The sequence below is a fragment of the Vigna angularis genome, chromosome 8 (genome assembly GCF_016808095.1).
Source record: "Vigna angularis cultivar LongXiaoDou No.4 chromosome 8, ASM1680809v1, whole genome shotgun sequence".
In the NCBI taxonomy this organism is placed as follows: Eukaryota; Viridiplantae; Streptophyta; class Magnoliopsida; order Fabales; family Fabaceae; genus Vigna; species Vigna angularis.
The window spans coordinates 12,272,905-12,296,454 of record NC_068977.1 but is presented as its reverse complement, the minus strand read 5'-3'; the positions used below and the strand labels follow the sequence as shown (position 1 = coordinate 12,296,454).

General features: G+C 29.1%; 1 protein-coding gene across 2 annotated transcripts; it reads left to right on the top strand.

Annotated features, from left to right (window-relative positions):
* The first annotated feature begins 1,233 nt into the window (after positions 1 to 1,233).
* LOC108345839 (cationic amino acid transporter 2, vacuolar) lies at positions 1,234 to 17,570 on the top strand. Of its 2 annotated transcripts, XM_017584644.2 has the most exons (15): positions 1,234 to 1,411; positions 1,579 to 1,756; positions 2,200 to 2,401; positions 3,029 to 3,113; positions 3,367 to 3,507; positions 3,812 to 3,930; positions 4,025 to 4,121; positions 6,153 to 6,325; positions 7,672 to 7,738; positions 13,423 to 13,581; positions 13,703 to 13,967; positions 14,604 to 14,709; positions 14,972 to 15,084; positions 15,835 to 15,910; positions 17,194 to 17,570. In XM_017584644.2, exons 2-15 carry the CDS (start codon positions 1,600 to 1,602, stop codon positions 17,321 to 17,323), a joined length of 1,890 nt encoding a protein of 629 aa, XP_017440133.1. In that variant the 5' UTR covers positions 1,234 to 1,411; positions 1,579 to 1,599; the 3' UTR covers positions 17,324 to 17,570. The 2 variants fall into 2 exon arrangements, with proteins under 2 accessions (XP_017440133.1, XP_017440132.1); XM_017584643.2 differs by having other exon boundaries at positions 1,234 to 1,756.
* Positions 17,571 to 23,550: the final 5,980 nt, after the last annotated feature.

The following is a 23,550-nucleotide window of genomic DNA, read 5'->3' as shown; positions in this document are numbered from 1 at the left end:
CCCTATTTTTCAATGATTTACACGTAAAAACTTCGGTGAATCTCATACTGAATACTATACTCAGCAACAAGTTAAAATTATAGGTCGAAACATCTTTCCTCTTTCCAATGCATCACATAAGCTAGAGGATACGACACTTGAAACTATCATCCTCCACTGTCTCTTGCACAGGCAAGAGGACCTTTTTTTCACTACGAAAGTAACACACTCAAGATATATTGCGGTTCAAAAATCACTCACCCCAACCAATTATATTGACACAAAAAAATAACCTTGAACACGGACAACTCCTACTACCATTCACCATGCATAAGTAGACCAAACCGAAACTATCAATTAATTTTACAATCTCAACCAGTCAATAATAGTACAACAACGTCAAATTGAAGATATCATTGATCCATACATACAAGGCAGCAACATAAGCTATTCAGACCAAGGACAAGACAATAAAACATCATATAATTATACAACAAGATCAATGATGAACTCATTTTAACGTGTAACAGTGCAGCAACTTTTTAAATTTAAAACAGCACTAACAACATGCCCAACATGGTTTAACAAAATCCATGTTTCTTATACATACATGTGCCTATTAATGCTTAAAGACTCACAATAAGTAACACCAATCACCATGTGAATAATTTGATATAAGTGAACCGGTCCTCGAACATCAACGAATCGAATCGAGCACACATACAACCAACCGTAACCACTAGGCTATCTCATTTGTTTTTATTACTATGTCATTTAATATGTACTTAATTAATACTTTAAAGCATATGTAAAAAATAAAACCTTCATAACACAAATCCAACATTAGTCGCACCATTTAGGATTAAAATCCGTGACCACTCACCACCACAATCTTTTACCAATTAAATCACATATTATTTGTGAAAAAAAAATATTTTTTTATAAAAATATCCAAAAACTACCTCTAATTCTTATATTTATAATACATATTTTCCCCCTATGTGTGAATAGAGATATCTTTATTAGAGTTTTGTTAGTTGTTTTTTTTATATATACACGTATTGTGGATATGTGGAACAGTTCAATCATAGTTTTAATGGTGTTTGTGGAAATCAAATCAGTGTTATCTTCTCCTTGATTTGTATCTCTTTTGTTTACTGTTTTTTACATGTGTTTTTCTTGCATAATTGAAAAAAAAGCATAAATGGAAAAACATAAAAGCCATATAACAGAAAAGTCAAATTGTAATCTTAAATAAGACGATAATAGTTCGAACATGGTAGCTGAGGAAAATATGATGCTTGCAATTCTCAAACAAGCAATTATTCAAATCATCTCACCAACAATTTGCAGGGAAAGAAAACTAAGAAGCTTTCAACCATAAGCAACCGTCCCTGATTACCCCTTAGAACAACTCATCCATGGCACCACAGTAAGGAAAAAGGAGAATCGAATTTTCTCTTTTTCTCTCTTTCCCTCACTCAACCACCATAACAAAACTGTTGAACCAAAATCCCGAATAAACTCATTTTCCAACTAAAAGAATCTTTCTCTGATATACTAAACATCATTGTCTGGTTTGTTGAACCAAAAAATAAGGTAAAGAAAAGAAAAGCTGTGATGGGGATTTGGGCTGATTCAAAAGGGGGTGGTGGAAACGGAGGAAAGAATCCATGGAGTTTTGTAACCAGGAGGAAAAGGGTGGATTCTGCAGTTGAGAGCAATTCCCACGGTCAACTTGCCAAGGAGTTAACCGTGCCACATCTCATGGCAATTGGTAGTTCAAAACCTTTTCTTCTCTTCTCTTTCTTTCTGGTGTTTTATTTTATTTTCAATCACTTTTTTCATCTGGGTATGGATGTGACAAGGTTTTAGATTGACGATCTTTCATATTCTGAGAAATTGGTTCTTTTGAGGGTGCCAGATACCCAAAAACCTTAAAGTTGCAGCTGAAATCAGACTTTCCAACAGTTTTTCATAACTTGCGGCTGTGGATCCGCTCATGTCTTAGTTTCAAGATTCGAGTTTCAACTTCACAATTCCAGAATTTTAGTGTTTTCTTTTTTAACTCTGGCTGAGTGCTTTTTTCACAGAAAAAGAGAGTATAAATGAACAGTTTTTTTTCAATTTTTTAATCTTCCAATACATATATGCTATTGTTATTTAATTTGGCCATAAACTGCTCTTGCAATATTTAATTTCTTTGGCGGTTTGACTCAGGTGTTGGTGCAACAATTGGTGCTGGTGTTTATGTGCTGGTTGGAACTGTGGCTCGAGAACACTCTGGACCTGCTTTGCCACTCTCTTTTCTGGTGGCTGGTTTTGCTGCTGCGCTTTCTGCTCTTTGCTATGCAGAGTTGGCTAGCCGTTGTCCTTCTGCTGGAAGTGCATATCACTACTCATACATATGTGTTGGAGAAGGGTATTCATTAAGTCACCTTATTAGTGGTTTTGTCTTCCTATTTATTTCCTTGGACCTTCCAATACACTCACTAAGAAGAATATTGGAGAATTCTCCATGCTCCCTTGCAGAAAAATAAATGAGTCCTGAACTAAGTGAGAGGGTTTCTAGTTTATCTATAACTTAGTTTTAAATTATAAAACAATTTATTGATTTTTCTCCTAAAAATGTTTTTGAAAAAGCTTGTTCAATTCAAACATCTCCTAGACATATTGAAGATTGAGAAGTGACTTTAGTCATTATGATAATGGGTTGGCTTATGATAAAACTGTTTTTCTGAAATACTCAAGGGGGTTTGATACTGTCCAGTGAAATCTCAACCGTTTAATATAGAATAAGAGGGATAAAATTTGAGTTATAAACAAGAAAGGAAAAATAAGGATGTGTTTTTGTTCTGTTTTCAATATTGAACATGGAGCATTCTAGTTAGAATTGATATTGTCTAAGCTCTTGTGACATGTGTTCTTCTATACACAGAACTTGAGATAGTTTAAGGTTCTCTTATTAGACTAAGTAAAAAGTTACATGAGTGCCGATTGAGGGTCTAGTGTATGTTGATTAATAGAGAATGATTACTTTGTTTTGAAGAGTTGCTTGGTTGATTGGTTGGGCCTTGATATTAGAATACACAATTGGTGGAGCTGCAGTTGCTCGTGGCATAACGCCCAATTTGGTATGGTGTTGTTTCATCTTTTTGTTCAGTATTTGTTTCTTTAAGAGGGTGTTGATTATACCATTTGTTTCACTTTTAACCTTTTAAAAAAATTATGTTACAATTTATGTTTTTGAGTGACTTAGTGCACATGAATAAGGCTTTTGTTATGAGATATTAGTTCAAATAGTATTTTCTCTTGATGATTTCTTTGTAATGGTGTATGAATCATGTGAAGCAATTGTTGATTCAAAGTGGGTATTTCTCTGATTAGGCTGCACTTATTGGAGGAATGGAAAATTTGCCAAGCTTTCTGTCGTGGCATAGCATTCCTGGGACTAATATCGTTGTTGACCCTTGTTCAGCAATTGTAGTATTCATTGTAACTGGACTTCTTTGTGCTGGGATCAGAGAGGTATATTTCCACCTAAAAGATCTCCAATAGTTTAGGAGTGTAGCTGAATGATATTATAAACACATTTCTTTATTGAAAAATATACTTTTGACACACATAATTCTTTTACATTCATTTTACACTACCCTCCTTACTTTTTACTTTTTACTTTCTTCTTTTTCAAAAAACTACAAAATTTTACTCTTTTAAAACTATTTTACAGATGTGTTAAATGAATGTCAGTGTGTGTGATATTACTCTTACTCTTTCTTTCTTACCAAAACTTTTCTTTTAAAATGAATAAATGAATGATTGATGTATGCAGAGCACAGTGGTGCAAAGTGTAGTGACAACAGTGAACATATTTGCATTGATTTTTGTCATAATTGGTGGAGGTTACTTAGGGTTCAAATCTGGATGGGTTGGATATCAGCTTCCCACAGGGTATACTATAAATAAATAGAACCATGATTTTCATTTCCTTTGATCTATTCTAGTTACTGAATTAGTGATGAATAAATTGGTGTTGATTTAATAGGTACTTTCCCTTTGGGGTAGATGGGATGCTAGCTGGTTCTGCAACGGTGTTTTTCGCATATATAGGTTTCGATGCAGTTGCAAGCACAGCTGAAGAGGTATAATTTTGTTGTTAGTCTATATGTAGTTCTATCACTGTAAAACTTACAAAGTGTTTGATATAAAATGATTTTAATGGGGTTGGAAAAATAGGTTAGTTAAGCTTTTAATGGATTACGAAAAGTGGTTAGTTATGTTTGATTCTTAGTTTTATTTTTAAAAACTAACATTTGCTAAAATAAGATTATACAATCTAAAATACAAAAGTATTTTGTTATGTATAATCCAAAATATAAATTTTGTATTTCAAAATGTGCGTTTTGGAATTTAAAATGAAAATCTAAACTAAAGGTAAAAGTGGAATTTTCAAATGTATGGGGTGCAGCTTGAAACTGTAGAGGTGCAACAAGAAGCTATCAAAAGTGGAAAGCTAAAATAAAAATTTTACTGAATTTATTTTATCTTTTTTTATTAAATTATTTAATTTGGTAATAAATGACATATTTTAATAAATATAACGAATTTCTTCATTTCTAAAAAGGTTATGTGAATACTTCATGAAATACTTTTCACCCATAAAAAAACTCAGTCATTCTTAAAAAATTTATTATTTCAAGAATCATATTTCTAAAAAAGGAAATTTCTACCAAACGTTGTCTTAAGTTAAAACGTATGACATGAATGTTGCTGAAATTTGTGTCAAGGTTCTGAATATGTATAAAACATAAGAGATTTTATTAAGAACATTTTCAATGAATGAATTCTTATCGATTTGTTTGAATGAATTTTTAGTAAGGTTGTACTTCATTTGAAGTTTGATTGTTTTTATTATTATTTTTCTCTATATAAGCATTTAACAAGTTGTTTAGAATAGTTTCATCCACACATCTCAATAATAATGTTAAATTTAACAATATTTTGTTTATTGTTTAAGATTGATTTAAGACTGGTTATGTAAGCATTATCGTATCATAGACTTCAATAAAAAAAAAATATCATTGAACACTTATTTTTAAATGAATGATAATTATAAAAGAGTGGCACAAGTGTTTGATAAAATTCTAAAACTACCTTTTGCAGTTCAGAAAGTCCTACACCCCACACATTTTGTGATTTATCGTATTCCGAAATTTGATGAAGGATTTTTTATCTTTTTTATTAGATTTTGAAATCTGATTAAAGAAAAATATAACTCCTAAGGCTATTTTTAGAAATTGGAGATACATGTTTAAATGTTTAGAGGTTCAGGGTGAAACAGTCATGTTCAGTTAGTCTTTATTTTTAGACAAACTTATTTTTTATTGTTCAATTTCTTAAACATGGTAAACTTACATTTTAAATAATTTAATTAAAGGTTATGTATGTTTATAGTCGTTAAATTTTGACATAAAATTATAATTTATTTTAAATTTTAAAAATAAATAGATATATTCTTCTTAATCTAATAGTATTAAAAAAAAAATTTATGTGTCAAACGGTGTTTCAGGTTGGTATTTGAGTTGTTCACATTATCTAACTTAAATGTTAGTCTGAAACATCATTTAACACATAGAAAAAGTTAATGTTGTTAAGTTAAGAAGACTAAATTTATTTATTTTTTAAATTCAAGAACCAAAATGTCTCAATAAAAAAGAATTATAATTTTGCATCCAAAACTACAAGTTTAATCCTTTAATTAAACAATTAAACATCTAAAATATAATATTATCTATCAAAGTTCTAAATATTTTGAGCAAATTTTTCAAAATTAAACTTGTTTCAATCAATGTGATTTTTATTTACTTTTATCTGTTCCTTAACTTCTTTAAATCAACATTCCATTTACACATACCAAAATTCTTTCTTTTACCGTACAAATTATTTATTATTCAAAATAGCAGTTCATATCTTCATAATCTTAAACAATGGACATATATATTTCTCTTCTAAAATGATTTCCAAAGTAGTACTACTTATACTTGATTAAGAAACTTAGTCTCTTTCCACTTGTTGAAGTTACTCTAAATATTATCTAAATGTTTATTGTTATCAAAGCATAATTGTTACTTTATTCATTATTACATCTTTAATAAATGCTTAATTATGAACAGGTGAAAAATCCTCAAAGAGATTTGCCACTTGGAATTGGTGCTTCTTTGTTTCTATGTTGTGGATTGTACATGTTGGTATCCATTGTTATAGTGGGTTTAGTGCCTTATTATGCTATCAATGCTGACACCCCAATATCATCAGCATTTGCAGACAATGGAATGCAATGGGCAGCGTAAGTATTTCAAGTTTAAGCAACTCAACATGATTATGAGACTTTTTCATCTAGCACCTATGCTGATAAAAATTTTCCTAAAAAAAAGAAAAAAGGAGTGTTCCTTCAATCATATTTAATTGAATTAGGTTGGATTTCATTTACTATTAATCTCAATCCAATTTAAATTAACCCACTCTTATATGAATTAGGTCATATTGTTGGATACCAGAGATAAAGCCAATTTAAAATATGTGCAATTTTCATCTTATAAGTCGATTTTGTAAGATTGAATTAAGTTTAAAGTTTATTTATTAATATTTAGTCTCACATTTAACATATATATACATTGACGTGAAGGGGTGAGGTAGGCTTAAAGTCCAATTTTTAACACATATATTTAGTGTAGGTGATTCAAGAGTCACTTTTATGTTAGTATAATGAGTAAATTAGTTTGATCTAAGTTATTATGTCATAATTTATTATCTTACTTGAAGTTTTAAATTAATTTTTATAAATGTTATATTATATTTTTAATTAGATGGATATTTAAAAATTATAATTATTAATAAAAAAATGTATTTTGAAATCTTGATCCAATTAACTCCATCTAACCCCGTTTCATAGAGAGTTGTTGGATTGAGTTTCACATGAAAAAAATATAGAAACTTAATCTAATCCAACTTAATAATATTTTGGTGGATTAGATTAAATAGTAAATTTGTTTCAAATCCTATCTAACTATCACACTCATACCAAAAAACACTTTTATTTTTATTTACCACAACATCACATTCTTATTTTTATTTACCCCAATAATACCATTTACTATTTAAAATTTACTTTTTCTTTTCAAGAAACCAAATGCTGACAATTATTTTGATTATGCTCGATTGGAGAAAAAGGTCAGACTTTTTTTAGAAATTAAATTATGACATTTTTGTTAGCTATTGTGATGAATAATTTTTATTAGCATACGTGTTTCTTGAAAAAAAAGAAAATATATATATATATATATATATATATATATATATATATATATATATATATATATATATATATATATATATATGCACTTTTCACGTTGAAGAATATTATTATGCAGCTGGTAGAAGTAATGCTTAAGAAATTTAAGTTAAAAGGATGGAAAATGTCTAATGTATATGTTTTATTTTTTAGCAGAAGAAAAATGGAGACAAAATATAGATGTGATGAGAGATAAAACTGAAATTGTTTAGCTTATTTGAAATATAATAGAATTAGACGGTCTCATAAAAGTAAATTTATGTAATTAGAAAACATTATAGTAACGATTTAAAAATATATAATTGTATCATTTCACACGTTTTTGAAATTGTGGTTTGCAGGTATGTTATAAACGCTGGGGCTTTCACAGCTTTATGTGCATCTTTATTGGGTGCAATATTACCTCAGGTAAACAAGTTTATTTATGCTTGTATTAACAGTGACATAAAATATCCATTATCTTTGTTAGAGATTTTTTTTAATTAATTTTAATTTTATTATTTTTCTTGTAAAATAATATTATTATATAGGAATGGTAAAAAAATCGTAGGACCCATTTAGTTTCATCTTTCAAAAATAAGTAGGTAGGACTAACCCATAAATTGAAAATTTTAATTTATTCTGTCAAATTATTTTAATTTATTTATAGATGTAAATATTAAAAATATATTTAATAATATAAATGTTTTAAAATTTTAATTAATAATCCATCACATCTATACTTTTATTTCGATATCTTAATAAAAAATTCAACCTCAATTTTCAAAATGCATTTTCCCTTACTTTTTATTAGATGAAAATGACCTATTATCAAGTTGTCGGTAACAAAAAGTTAAAAATCGCAGGCAACAAAACTCAGTTTGTTAGGCAGAGTGGTCCCACATTTATATATGATTGGAGAAAACTGAATATTTGAAAAATAAAAAGATTCTTTCTGTATATTACATTATCTAAATTGACAAAATAAATATTTTTTAAAATTCTGAAGTTAATAAGATATAATTTTTTATTTTTTGACTTTTCTAAAATTGAAAATAGTTGCATTTAATCTATACTATTATATGATTTCTTCTTCAGTTGGATCTTTTACTTTCCTCTTCATTCTCTTTCTCTTCGCCATTATTTTTTTTCTCTCTGACCACTTTTTTATAAGATTTTGAATGTCTGAGTTGGCTTAATTATTATCCTTTTGCATTTTTAATGAAAAAATGGGAATAACAAAACACCCAGATACAAATTTATCCATAACTCTGCTAGAACGTAATAGGTTAGGTTCGTATTTTTCTATATAAATATGTTCATGTTGTCATATCTCAGCCTGCTAAGAGGTGGTGGTGTGTTGGTATACCTGTTTTCGTTTTTTTTTTTCAAATTAAAAGTAAAAATAAAATAATTTAAAAAATTAAATTTTTTATATTATATTACTGAAAATATATAAATTCAAAATAAAATTATATTTAAATTATTAACTCTGGTAAGAAATGGATTTAAGCTTAATTTAACTTTAACAAAACAAACTTATAAGGTGAAGTTTGCACTCATTTATATATTACAACAAGGCTTTACAAAGACCAACTGTCAAAATGTAAATATATTCTCTAACTCAACAATCTAATATAGGAAACACGCAATATAGAAGAACAATCATCTTCACTACAGTAATACTTTGAGACCCTTCTCAAAGTACCAAGAACCCCACGTTCTTCTTCCTGGCAACACGCACAAGGAAAAAACAATCCTTTAATTGCAAAACAAAGTCTAATCAGTAAAGAATACACCTTAATTGTGCAGAAAAAGATCAGTCAGTAAACGTTCATATTTGTCCTTCAAGAATCCTTAAAGAATATCAACTTCTTAGTATCTTGATTCTTGAAGCAATTAAGCACACCTGCAAATACTTTCTAAACTCTCTCATATCATATATGAAAATTCTCAAATGATCAAAGTCTTTAAAATCTTGTGCAACGTGTCATTATATAGATTTTCTCATATCAGACACACTTTAATCGATTACGAAAATAATGTAATCGGTTACGCTTATAATAGAGTTATATCAGGATTACATCAAAACAACTTTAATTGATTAAGAAATTGATGTAATCAATTGCATGTTAACAGTAAGTCAAAATATTTAAAAATATGATCGTTATTACAGTTAGACTTAGCTTGAAAACAGTTTTCAAAGTATACCAGACTTAACTGTAATCGGTTAAGTTATACACTTATACATTTTTGAAAACTTTTTCTTCTCAAACACATCACTGCACATTTCAAATAGGTGTATGCAAAGGCACAAGTTTTAATCGATTAAATATTTAATGTAATCGGTTAAAACTTTGTTGTTTGCTACAATTTTAAGTATAAGCTATCTGATGAACGTAATTGATTACTAAACAGTGTAATCGATTACTTCCTACATATATGTACAATGCAAGTGGTTTTAACATATGAAAACATGAGAATGCATACAATGGATGTAAACACAATTATGATCATATTAAGTATGCAAACCAATCATGTAGCAACATATGTTCAAAAACATTTAAGAAATATTTATGTTGTTTGTCATGAAAACATATATGTGTTGTCATCATCAAATTTTGTTACCATGGAAACATGTATATGTTGTCATCATAAAAAACCAAACACATAAGGGATTGGATTTAACATTTATACTGCTCCCCTTATAACCAACTATCTTCATAACTATATCAATCATTTCAACTACAGACACATATATCAATTCAGATTTGAAATTTACAACAGTTTTATAAACAAATATATAGTTTCCCTTACCTATTGAGAATTCTAACCGTTCTACTAGACCAAAATTACTCCTCCAGCTTAGGGAACTCAATTATGTACCTATATACCACAGAAACACGATCAGGGTATGTGGTTAAAACGACTGATCAACAAGAAACATACCAGAAGACTGAGAAGGCACATGCTACAGAGTTGTTCACATGCATGAAAAGAAACGTGCAGCTCAAAAAAAAAGTAAAAACTAACTTACTCTTTTTAAGAAACTGATCGGAGGTCAAGGGAGATCTTGCTGCCATGATCACAAAGGTACTTCTTGATCTTCAAAAGGATAACCCAGGAGTTATAACTAAAATAGAGAAAGGAGAGAATACTCGATGAACGAGTTCTAGAGAGATAGTAGGTATTCTAAGTAATAAGACCTTTTAACCAAATTTCTATTTTACCTTTGGTTTTATTTTGTTATTAAAATAACACGGTCTCATTATTTAAAACATTTTATCAACTCCTAAAACTTTATTTCTAGTTTCTTACACCTCATGATGACGATTCTTGCTGTAGTGACTCTCCTAGTGGCGTCGCTTGTGGTGACGCCTCTTGTCGTGATGCCTCTTGTTGCCTCGCTCAGCGATGAGGGAGAAGAAGTTGACATGCCTTGTGACTGCGACACCTCTTTTGGTGGCACCTTGTGGTGGCAACTAGCACGACATCAACGTTCCTAAGGTGGCAGACCTTGAAGGTAGTCTTGTGCATATGAAAGATAGGAGATCATTTCTCCCTACATCTCCAATTTTTTTTTAAATTCCAAATTATCTTCTACAATTCAAAAAACCTTACACTCTCATCTTTTTTCTTCAACGAATTTCAAAGTTCGTTGAAATTTTTTTTCTTTAACAGATTTCGAAATTCATTAAAGGATTTTTCCAAGGCTTCAATGAATTTCAAAATTCATTTTGAATTTTTTTTTCTCTAACGAATTTCAAAATTTTTTGAAGGATTTTTTCTTCAACAAATTTCAAAATTCGTTAAATAATTTTTCTAAAGCTTAAACGGATTTCGAAGTCTCTTAAAGGATTTTTTCTCCAATGGATTTTGAAATCTGTTGAAAGATTTTTTCTTCAATAGATTTTGAAATCCCTTAAAGAAAAACGTAATCTCAAATTATTTTTGGAAACATTTGGAGGTGTAGAAAGAAACATTTGGAGGTAAGGGAGAAACAACCAAGATAGGAAACCATAGGGTTTTCAGTGGGTTAAAATTGGGCTCATTTTAACAAATTGTGGAAGTTACTCCCTTCATCACCCCATCTTCTCCCTACACCTTCCCAATTTCTTTTTAAATTTTAATTTTACCTTTTTTATTTTTATCTGTGCCTATTTTACTTTTTATTTTTTAAAACCCTAATCCCCTTTCACTTTCTCTCAGCCGCAAGCTACCCTCACTTTCACTCATTCTCCATTTCCAAAAATAATTTGAGATTACGTTTTTCTTTAAGGGATTTCAAAATTTATTGAAGAAAAAATCTTTCAACAGATTTCGAAATCCATTAGAAGAAAAATCTTTCAACAGACTTCGAAATTCGTTGAAGCTTTTGAAAAATTCTTTAACAAATTTTGAAATTTGTTGAAGAAAAAATCCTTCAAAAAATTATGAAATTCGTTAGAGAAAAAAAATTCAAAATGGATTTTAAAATTTATTGAAGCCTTGGAAAAATCCTTTAATGAATTTCGAAATCTTTTAAAGAAAAAAATTTCAACGAACTTTGAAATTTGTTGAAGAAAAGAGACGAGAGCGTAAGGTTTTTTGGATTCCAGAAAATAATTTGGAATTTTAAAAAAATTTGGAAATGCAGGAAGAAATGATCTCCTATCTTTCATATGCACAAGAATACCTTCAAGGTCGTTTCCATTCTATTTTAACACAAGACTACCTTCAAGGTCGTTTCCTTTAAGGTCTCCTATTTTAACACACCATTATCCATTTCCGTCGTTTCTTCTTTCTTTCTTCTCTGTGTTGGTAGTGTGTCGTTCATGGTGGCGGTGGTTCGTGGCGGTTTGTGGCGGTTCATGACAGTTTGTGGCGGTGATGGTTCGATCCAGTGGTGGTTCGTGTGTTTGCTTCCTTTTCTATCTATATTTCATCTGCAACTATCAGGAAAATTTTCACTGCATATAAGTATATTATGTTGGTGACAAGGGTTTCACTGCAAAAGATCCAACTGTTTGTGTTTAGGTTTCAAATGACCATGCTCTAATCAATTTGGAAAAGTACTGAAGCATTCTATTAAGGAAACGTTGGTAGTGTGCAGTGAAGGCGGACTTAAATCGTTTGTCTTTATGTTTATCAAAAAGGGATTTTACCAATATTAGTACACTTGTGGCAATGTTGTTTTGGTGTGCAGGAACAAATATTTAAGATGTATTTATTAAAATAATCAATCTTTAATTTGACTTGATGTGTTGGTGAACTTTGCAAAAAAAAATTGTTGATTCCCTCGAATTTGGAGTTTAAGATCTTAAGAATAGTGACAATCTGGGAAGCATATGAAAGGTTAGATCACATTAACAGAAGCATCAAACACTGGTTCAGTATCTTTAGTATTTTTATATATTATTGAGCATCAAGCCTATGTCAAAAGGATACCAGGAATGATGTGTGGTTGATGCAACGGATGTGAGTATCCACGGACGTGGGTATTCGTCTATGGATATTCACATCATTTTAAGAAAGTTAAAACCAGAAATTAAATATTATTGAAGGACAAAAAAGAAAAGAAGAAATGTAGGGAGACGGTGGAGGAAGTAACTCTCGTAAATTTTAGCCCATTTGTTTAAAACATTTTAAAATCCAATAAGTAATTGGTAACTTCCACTCAAGTCATTGCACCCTTGAAACAAAGTCACTAGAGTTACTGTTCCAACCAAGAAAAAAAAACTCTAAAATCTGTCAAAATATTGATGAACAATTCAAGATAAATCATGTCTCCGATACGTGATACAATTTACGATTCAACTACCTTAGTATTAAACTGTATTAAAATTTGAGGTAGGAATGAATTGTAATTGGGTGTTAAAAGTTTAGGAGTTAAAGCATGTTTAACCTTAAAATAACCAATAGAAAAACTGATGTTAAAACCTCATTAACATATGCCTACACTTAAAATGTTTGGGCAGCATAAGAACAAGATGGTGTAAGTTCAATTCAAATTGATGATAGTGTTCCAATTACTGTGATTGTGCATTGGAGTTATCATAGCTTTCCCCTTTTTTTCTTGAAGTTTTCTTTCTGTGAGGGAAAATTATGAATGTGTTTTGTTTAATGTGTCTCAGCCAAGAATATTGATGGCTATGGCTAGGGATGGGTTGCTGCCTCCTTTTTTTTCTGACATAAACAGCCATAGCCAGGTTCCTGTCAAGAGCACAATAGTTACTGGCCTTGTTGCTGCACTCTTGGCTTTTTTAATGGAAGTTTCTGAATTGGCTGGAATGGTAAGTCTACTTTTGCAACATAAAGGAATGAAAAACTTTAAAAAAAAATTAAAATTTAAGAATATTTAGAAAGTATTTTAAATAAAAAAATATAATAAAATTTGAAATTTGGCTGGTGTAGGTGAGTGTTGGTACACTTCTTGCATTCACAGTGGTGGCAATATCAGTGTTAATACTGAGATATATCCCACCAAATGAAATTCCATTGGCTCCCTCTGTCATGGAACCCTTTGTTTCAGCATCAACAGGGTATAGTTGGAGCAGGTTGGAAGCAAATGAAGATACAAAGGCTCATGCTGGTACTTCTCACACCACAATACCTCCAACTGTTAAAGAGGATGTACCAAATGATCCTCTTATTGCTAAAGATACTATCATAGCCAAATGTAAGTCAAATTCTATCTACCATCATACAAATTCTCCACATATTTATGTCAAATTGCTTGAAATAAGGAACAATATTCTCAAGATACTTTTTTCTTAATTAATATAAAAAGAAAGAATTAAATATATTTTTTTTCAAATTATTATAAAAATTTGTTGCGTTTTTAAACTAAATTTTAATGAAGTTAATTCATGTACTTTATTAAAGTAAAGTAATGTAAAACATCTTTTTCAACGAATTGTAAATGGAGATTATATTATACTTTACTATAAAACTCTATTTGCCACATGAAAAAACATTATGCATGTTGTTTGTTACCATTTATTGAAAATGATATTTTACTAACTACCTAGGAATGAAACACTTTTTTTAGAGTAATTTAAAATTAAAATCTATATTTAATTCCTATAAAAATTATTTTTTTTATTCTAATAACTTGTTTTTGCAACAAAATCAATGCTTCTTAAGTAACTTGCACCAGGAGACTAATATTATAATTTTGAGTAATGATAGAGTGATATAAATAAATATAAAAAAATTATGTGTGCTAAAATATATACTTTTATAATTTTTTTTCTTTTGACTTTCCTTTTACATCTACAGTTTTTTTCCTTGCTCGTATTTGTTTGTGATGCAGATGTACATGAAGGTAATAGGAGAAAACTTATTGGATGGGCAATAGCAGTCACATGCTTGGGGGTGTTTATCCTCACATTTGCAGCTTCAAATAACACTATAATCAGGTTGGTTTTAAATGTTTCAGTTTTCATGCACATGTACATCTGAAATTGTTAGAAGTCCTACAACAATTAAAAGTAAGACAAATTTATAGTATATAAGTGGATATAATTCATTTTATAAACTAATTTTGTGAGGTTGAGTTAAGCTTAAAATCTATTCTTAAAATCACTAGTTAAGTTGAGTTTATTTGAGTAACCTTCTTTTGCAAACTCTTTTAGCCTAACACAAAAAGTAAACTAAGCATTTCATGTTTTGCATTAGCAGTTCTATTCGTTTTGCACTATGTGGAGTTGGTGGCACTCTTCTTCTGTCTGGTTTTGTCTTCCTAAACTTCATGGATCAAGATGATGCAAGGCACAACTTTGGCCATTCTGGAGGTATGGTTAACAATATAAGCATCTCACGGTAATAAACTTTAGGTCTTGTGTGAGTTATTATCTTGTTCCTATGCAACTAACCTATATGTCTATGGATTTTCAGGAATGCAAGAATATATTTAAACTTAACTTTCAACTGTATTACAGAAAAATAAGTTATCATAAATATTTATTACGATTCTAGTTGGTCTCACATTATAAATGAATGAATTTGAAAAGGAGTATATAGGAAGGAAGATTCACACATCTATTAATACTATCTTGAGGTTTTCTTATATTATCTCTTGATTTTCTTTATATAAGAAAAAGATTCATACATCTAATATTATCTTAAGGATTTCTTATATTATTATCTCTTGATTTTTTTTTATATGGAATTCTTGTAGTTTATTAGTGTCCAATTTTTCTGACGTTTCCATTATGAAAAACCAAACCGTAAGGAAGTGTATGGTTTAAATACCACACCAATTAATTTATCATATTTTATATGGAATTCATAACCTTTTCTTCTAAATATGTCCTGAACGACTTTATTCTATCACACTCATGGTAGCCCAATACAAGAGAAAAAGGCAACCCAAAAGACTAGTCATTAATAATTTATCTTAGAACTCTTAATAGAAAGTTGTAGGAAGTTTCTATTGGAAGAAATCTATTTAATGAATGTCTACTTTGAATTAAAATAAAAAAAATTGAATTTTTTTAACATTTTTATTTAGTTAGCTAACATGTGTTGTGGTCCATTTTCAGGTTTCATTTGCCCATTTGTGCCTTTGTTGCCGATAGCTTGCATTCTTATCAACTCCTATTTACTAATTAATCTTGGGTAAGTATTTTATTTAGTTATGGAAATACGCATAACTTTTTCTTTAAATTGTTTAAAATTTAATGTTATTAAAATACTCAATTGCCCAAACTTTATCATTTAGTGTGAATTAGTTTACCCAACTTTCATCATAGATGTTACCAATATAGAATACACTTTTAATAATGATTAAAAGTTCTATTTAACGGGTTCAAAATCCATCGTTCTTACAAGTGTAGTTAAAAAATAGAGTTTTTAACAATGTTATGAATCATTGTTAAAAGTAGTTTTTCACGATTACATTTGCAACTATTGTTGTATGTGCAAGAAAATCCACGAAGATTATAGATTTAATCGTCGTTGTATGTACACACACCTGACCAATTAAAAACTCATTTAGGTGGTTTTCTAATAACAAATATTGACCTAACCTTCCTATGCCTATTTTCTAAAACTAAATATGCTTTCAAGATTTACCCTAAACCTACATTATTTCATAATTCCAAAACCAAAATGGTCAAACTATAATAGATAATAGAATGTTCCAAAACCCTTATATATATATATCGATTTATGGGATCGAAGTTAAGTGTGTTTATATAAATAATCTCCAAATTCTAAGCTTAAGTTAAAGTCTCAGTCTTCAGTCCTCTCTCTCCAATGTTCGGTCTGATTAGGTGAGGCAGATGCTATCTACAGGAAGCACTCCAATACTAAAGTTAATATTTGTCAGAATATTCTGATAATAAATGCGTAGTAAAAGTAATCAACTATCTGGATATCAAACCTATATTTATAGACTTTGGGATGAGCTTTTGATTATTGTCGGCCTAATTTGATAATGATTGGAATTTATGATTAACATGATTATTCTTATTATTAATCTTGTTTGTGATTCGATCGTCCGACAGAACAGAACCTTTCGTATTGAATCAAGAAGTATTGACTGTTCGGTCTGTGACTGATCGGATGGTCATATTGTACAATATATATATATATATATATATATATATATATATATATATATATATATATATATATATATATATATATATATATATATATATATATATATATATATATATATATATAATAGTTTAAGAAAAATCAGAGTCAACTAATTTCAACTGAAATTATTACAAACCTAGGCTTATTCAAAGTCATTGATGTAATTCTTTGAATGTGGATGGATGTATCAACAAAAAAAGTGTTGGAAAAACCTTGTTAATTAAAACTTGTTAAACAACATAGAATTGAAGCTGGGTTTTTGAGAGTTATATAATTGTTTCGTATTGTTGTTCCAGGGCTGCTACTTGGGCACGTGTTTCTATATGGCTGGCAATAGGAATTGTTGTTTATGTATTTTATGGCCGAAGCCATAGCACTCTGAAAGAAGCAGTTTATGTGCCAGCAACTCAAGTGGCTGATACTTAGTCTCCAGCAGCTTCAAATGGACCTTGCCTGCAACTATAACACTGCTCATTTACTAGGTGATTCAGTCACTAGGTATTTGTTACCACAGGCATGTACATATTGTATGAAAAACAAAATTATTAGGAGATACAATCCTTGAATTTAAAAGGTAAATTACGATCAAATAATATATATATATATATATATACATGTAATATTAAATTATTAAAATTTAATCTTACATTAAAAAGATGTTGTATTTGTTAAATTTTTTTTTCATTATAAAGCTTGTATAGAAATGTGACTTTTGTGTTGGATGGCTCGAATTGAAGCTCAAGTTTTACTTTGGTTGGAATGAGTGGATGTCACATCACAATGGATGTGTTATAGTTAAAAGTCTTCGTGATTACTCATTGGAAAATGTATTTTAACAATTTTTTTATAACAATATAAGTAGTAGTTTGTGTTTGGTCTGTTTTAAATATACGGATCAATGAAATAGTGATATATAATCTATTGTTAAAAAGTTATTAACATATTATAATTCTTACTAATTATATAATTTTTCTAAATAATTTGCTTTTATATCATTTTAATTTTTTAGTCTCTTATCTAATAAGATGAAAGAGATTAGAAAAAGTTTGGTATAGATTTTATATTGGGAGATAAAAGGTAAAATTTATTTATCTATAAAGATAAAATTAGTAATTTAATTTTGAGTATATAAATACAATGAGAAATTTGATGTTACATTTGCTTTAATAGTTCCAAAATAAGCTCTTTTCTTTTGACATAGAATTCATATTATTTAGACTTCATTGTAAAAAAATGAATATTGTAGAACTGGTCACTAGTTATCAATAATTATGTGATAAAAAATAAAAAATAAAAATTGAATTATAAATTTTAGCAAAAAAATTTGAGATTGAAAATTTTAGTAAAAAAAATTGAAATTTATAAATTTTAACAAGAAAAAGAAATTTATAATTTATAATGCAATTGACTTAACTTTATCTAACCTGGAATGAGTTAGATTGAGTCTAAATAAAAATAATGGAAAAACTCAACTCAACATTATTTTTCTTATTTCTTATTGGAAAAATTAAATGGTTAATTATATAGAAAAATTACTATAATATATTTAAATATTTTAATAAAACTTTTTAGAAAATTTTTAGTTAAATATATTTTGAAATTTTACCCTTTTATATAAAATTTATGTTATACATTGCTATCAACCATGGTATGTCAACTACGTTAATATCCAACATTCATTTATTATTTTCCATCACAAACATATAATTAAAAAGAAAAGAAAAAGTACAAAGAGACCAAACAACTCGTTCAAAAAATACATAACAAACTCCTTAAAAAGGAATTAAATAATTCAAAATATAAGAAGTTGACACATATTATAAAACAATTTAAACTAATAATGAGTCGAAGAGAGCTAAGCCACTTGAATTTTGAGTGTGTTCTTTGAGTTTAGCTATATATGGTTATTGTTCTTAAATATGTTTGTTGATAAAAAACCATCTAAAGGAATTGTATTGTCTAACCATCCATGTTTTGAAGTTTATCAAACAATATTTAACAAAATACTGATAACATATACAAAAGCATAATATTGAATGAAATATTTGTCTATCAGACATATCTAGTGTATTAAACAAGATAATCATGTAGAATGCAATGCTTGAAGTAAATTCTGTCTAAATAAAACAATATCTAATATAATAGAAACATAATCTATGCAAACCACTAGAAGAAAAATGCTTACTACCTATAGAAAAAATTCATAGATAAGACTAAAATTTCACAGGTAATATAATGTTACCTACGGATTATCTACAGACAAAAATCTGTAGGTAAAACAATTGTAGGTAACTATGGATAAATCCATAGATAATTACATACAAATTTATCTGTAAGTAATTACATACAGATTTATCCGTAAGTAATTACATACTGATTTATCCGTGAGTAATTACGTATAGATAAATATGTAGTTAATTACATTCAGATAAATTCGTAGTTAATTATATACAGATTTATCCTTATATCATTATTTGTGGATAAATCTGTATATAATTACCACGAATTTATCTATATATAACTCCTTTGATAAGATTGATCTTTCTTAGTAGTTATATGATTAATATAAAATCTTACACATAAAAATTTCTAATAAAGTTTTACATAACTACAACAAGGATACAAATGTAAGCAAATTATAATATATAATTATGCTTAAAACAAACAATTAAAATATGAAAATTTTATTAGATTGCTCGATAAATAAAAATCATAAAAACAAATACAACTCTTATTCTTTATCAAACTTTTAAACAAATACATTAGATACAAAAAATAATAAACATCTTACAATGTGTTACCTATTCAACAACTATAATTTTAATATATACTAGTAAACAAACTTAAGAATTTGAATTGGCACTATGCTAAAACCATTTATAGTGAAAGAGATAAAGGATTTTTCAAACTCAACCAACTCCAATGTCATGCAGGTAGCTACAAAAATTATAATAATAAATTGTGCTTAGTACTATTAACCATGAATACACATTTGATTCAGGCACCACTGCAAAAAAAAATTTTGACGTCTGTTATTTTGGACATTCAACGTCCAACCTAACCCCGACTTCATATTGGGAGACGTCAATTTGACGTAGGATTCCTCATTGAATGAGAAAATGGACATCGGACCACCTGAACCAACGTTGAGTTGCACTAAGCGCGCCTCTACCTTGCTGAACGAGAAAATCCTGGGGTGAGTCACTGGAAGCATTTAGACATCATATGTGCACTAATAGACCTCACTTGATGTCAGTTTTGACACTAACAGACATCCAACTTGTTTTTTCTTTAAATAAATTTTGTTTTTATAATAAAACCACACCTGAAATATAGAAAATGATCCCATCACATCACAAAATTATACATATTATGTGTTTGAAGTGATTATACTACTAAACAATCTAAAAAGAAATCCAAAACTTAAACTATCAAAATTAAGTTAATTAATGTATTCAACAATAATAAAATTGTTCCTAAAGGGATGACCATGGGTCCTAAGTCCATCTTTGCAGAAGATAAGCTGCTCACTCTTGTCGTATCTTCTTAATTGTGTCCTCTGATAAATGTGATGTATTCTTGAAGTGTTGCAAAATTAAGTCAAATTCGTTATGTTTGCATACAAATGTTCAAAGCTGAATTTGATTTATAATGTATGGAAGGTAAGTATCATTATCTCAATCCAGTCATCTGTAATGCCTACTCGAATGATGGTTTTAATCTGAGACATGACATATTACCCACATTCCCATGAATCTAGTTGCTTGTTACACTAAAATGACAAACTAAATAGTCACACATGTATGTGGTTTCCATTTCTCGTTTAAGGGTATGTGGTTTCCATTTTCAACTATATCCTACATGCCGATATGACAAGATTCAAGGAATGCAATCATTCTTTGTTTGCAATAATTAAATTTCTCTCCCTTAAAAAGATGAGGGTGGTTAAGTGCATAACCTTTGTTTTCCATCTACATGTAGGATCTTGTCCTCACATCCTATTAAGAACTAACCCTTAAGGTTAGCTCTAATACCAATTGAAACACAGGAAACACTAGAAAGGGGGTTGAATATTATTTTCAAAACTTTTCACAAATAGTGTTTAATACTACTTTGCAAGGGTTAGACGGTCTACAACAATAGTTAAAAACTTAGGTTTAAAGAAAGCGTTGAATGGAAAACTTGCTTAAACACAAAGGCAGTAAAGTATACTTTGATTTTATATTCGTTCGTTCCAAACTGAGCTACGTCCATTTTTCCCTTAAAATCCTTTAAAGGGTTCCAATAAAAACGAGTTTAACCACTCCTGGTTTACAAACTAATCAAACTAGTTAGACGAGTTTCACCACTCTTGGTATCAACACTAGATATATTGTCTAGAACGTTTAACTCTAGTAGTTAAACTTTAAAATTGTTTGAATTCACTTCTTAATCTAATACAACAAAGTGTTTTTGAAATATTACAAGACAGAAGATTACTCTCATAGAGAGGATATAAAACCAATACAATGAACTTTTAAAAACTTGTAAAAAGATCTTTTTGAAGATGAGTCTTAAGAGCTTAAAGAAAGATGCAGAAGACGTATATATATAATTTTGATAGCAAAAGTTCTTCTTACTCTTCATGCAAACTCCTTTATATAGACGTCTTCGAAAAATATTTGTTACTCAAAGCTTTTGACTTTCTTCTAGGGATGTCACCTTTAAGGTAAAGTTAGAAGCTATGTTGCATCTTGGTAGAGCAACTATGTTGATCGTACAAAAAGAGTAGGCAGAAAACATGTATGAGACATTCTTTGAATATCCTCTTATCTTTTAACGTTGTTCTGATTCTAAGCAAGCTTTTTGATAATGTTGATAATCTACACAGGAAAAGAGATCACAACAAAACAGACAAAAGAGTACTAGAACATACATGCATTAAAGCGTTAGACGACCTAGGCGTTTAGGCATGATATGTGTACTATCGTTTAGCGCTTATCTATTTTGAGTAACTTCTAAAGCGTTTAGGATATATATCATTTAGTATTGGGTTATATGTATCCTAGACTGTCTAACTTTTTATTAGACACTTTCACGATTAGACATTTTGTTATGAACTCTATAGTGTTTTATGTTTATCAAGCATACGTTAAACGCTCTTATGTTATTATATGCTCTTGTATCGTTTAAGCACTTAAAGAGTAGCGTTTAGTGCTTTCAATAAATTGTCCCAGACAATTAAGCACTATTTCTTTTTAGACATTATGTTAAACTTCAAAATAAGGTTTGCTTAGACGATCTTGTCTTAACAAACCTTTTGAAAGTGCAAGGAAAAACCTCCTTAATTCCATTTGACAATAACTAAGCCTTGTTCATTAATGTCACAACTCCATATAAAAATTCTAACCCATTTATCCACCTCTTTAAGAAGAATTCTAAAAACTATAGAAAATGACACCAACAATAACAAAATTTATCAGTTGGATTCCCATAATAGTTAGAGGAAGTTTTAAGCAGAGGAATATCTACATATGTCATCTCAGAAAATGCTTCCTATGATTGCTCCCTAAGGTTATTCTTCTCCTTCTCATGTTTTGTATTTTTGCAAAACTAATTAATGCACTCTCGATAGTCTTATGAATTTTCTTCCATATTAAAGTAATGACTCTTAGCAAAATTAAGTCATTGACTAGAAGCCAAACCATAAGATGGAAGAAAATTCATAAGACTATCGAGAGTGCACTAATTAACTCTTAAAAAAGCAAAGACATTATCATCATACAAAACATGAGAAGGAGAAGAATAACCTTATGGACCAACCATAAGAAGCATTCTGATATTGCATATATTCCTCTACTTAAAACTTCTTCAGCAATAAAAAAAATAACCAAGTTGTGATTCACCCTTATAGAGAGATATGAGTAGATTGCAGAATTTGAAAAATCCATGAGTTGAAAGTTTGATAAAAACTAAACTGTTGGAGCTCCTAAATTAAAAAAATCTCGTGTTAAAAGTTTTCTAGATATCAATTTTAAGCAACATTAACACCATTCACTATTTTAGATAACATAGATAATAAAAGGTAATACAAATACAAGTCTAGAAATAATTTTATTAACAACGAAAACAACTTTATCAGCAACTGCAATAGGACTAAAACTATTAACAAAGTGAACTCCAGGTAATTACGAATAAGAGAAACCACATTGTAATTCATCCGAAACAGACCAAGGCAGTTCCTGGCAGTGGCTCTCGAACCAAAATCACGAGTAGGAGTTTTTCATTAAAGATAGAAGTGCCATTTAACTATCCAATGGAGTGCAGATTGAAATCATGAGGGTGCATTAAGAAATGCCCTTAACTCAATGAAAGCCACTTCAAAATTATACAATTTAAAAAGAAAAATCTTTTAATTACAAAGTCATTTTTTTTCAAATAATACCTTGGAATTGTGTAATTCAAAATTGATTCTTGAAAATAATAACTTCTAGATTATACAACCTAAAAATGATTTAAAAATTCAAAACTCTATTCTAAATTTATTAATCTAGAAGTAACTTAAAAAAAAACTTTGAACCGAAAAATTTAGAAATGATTTCAGATTATATAATCCAAAAGTGATTTCTTGAAAGCCCATTTCAGATTGTACAAGTAGATTTCAACAATAGCGC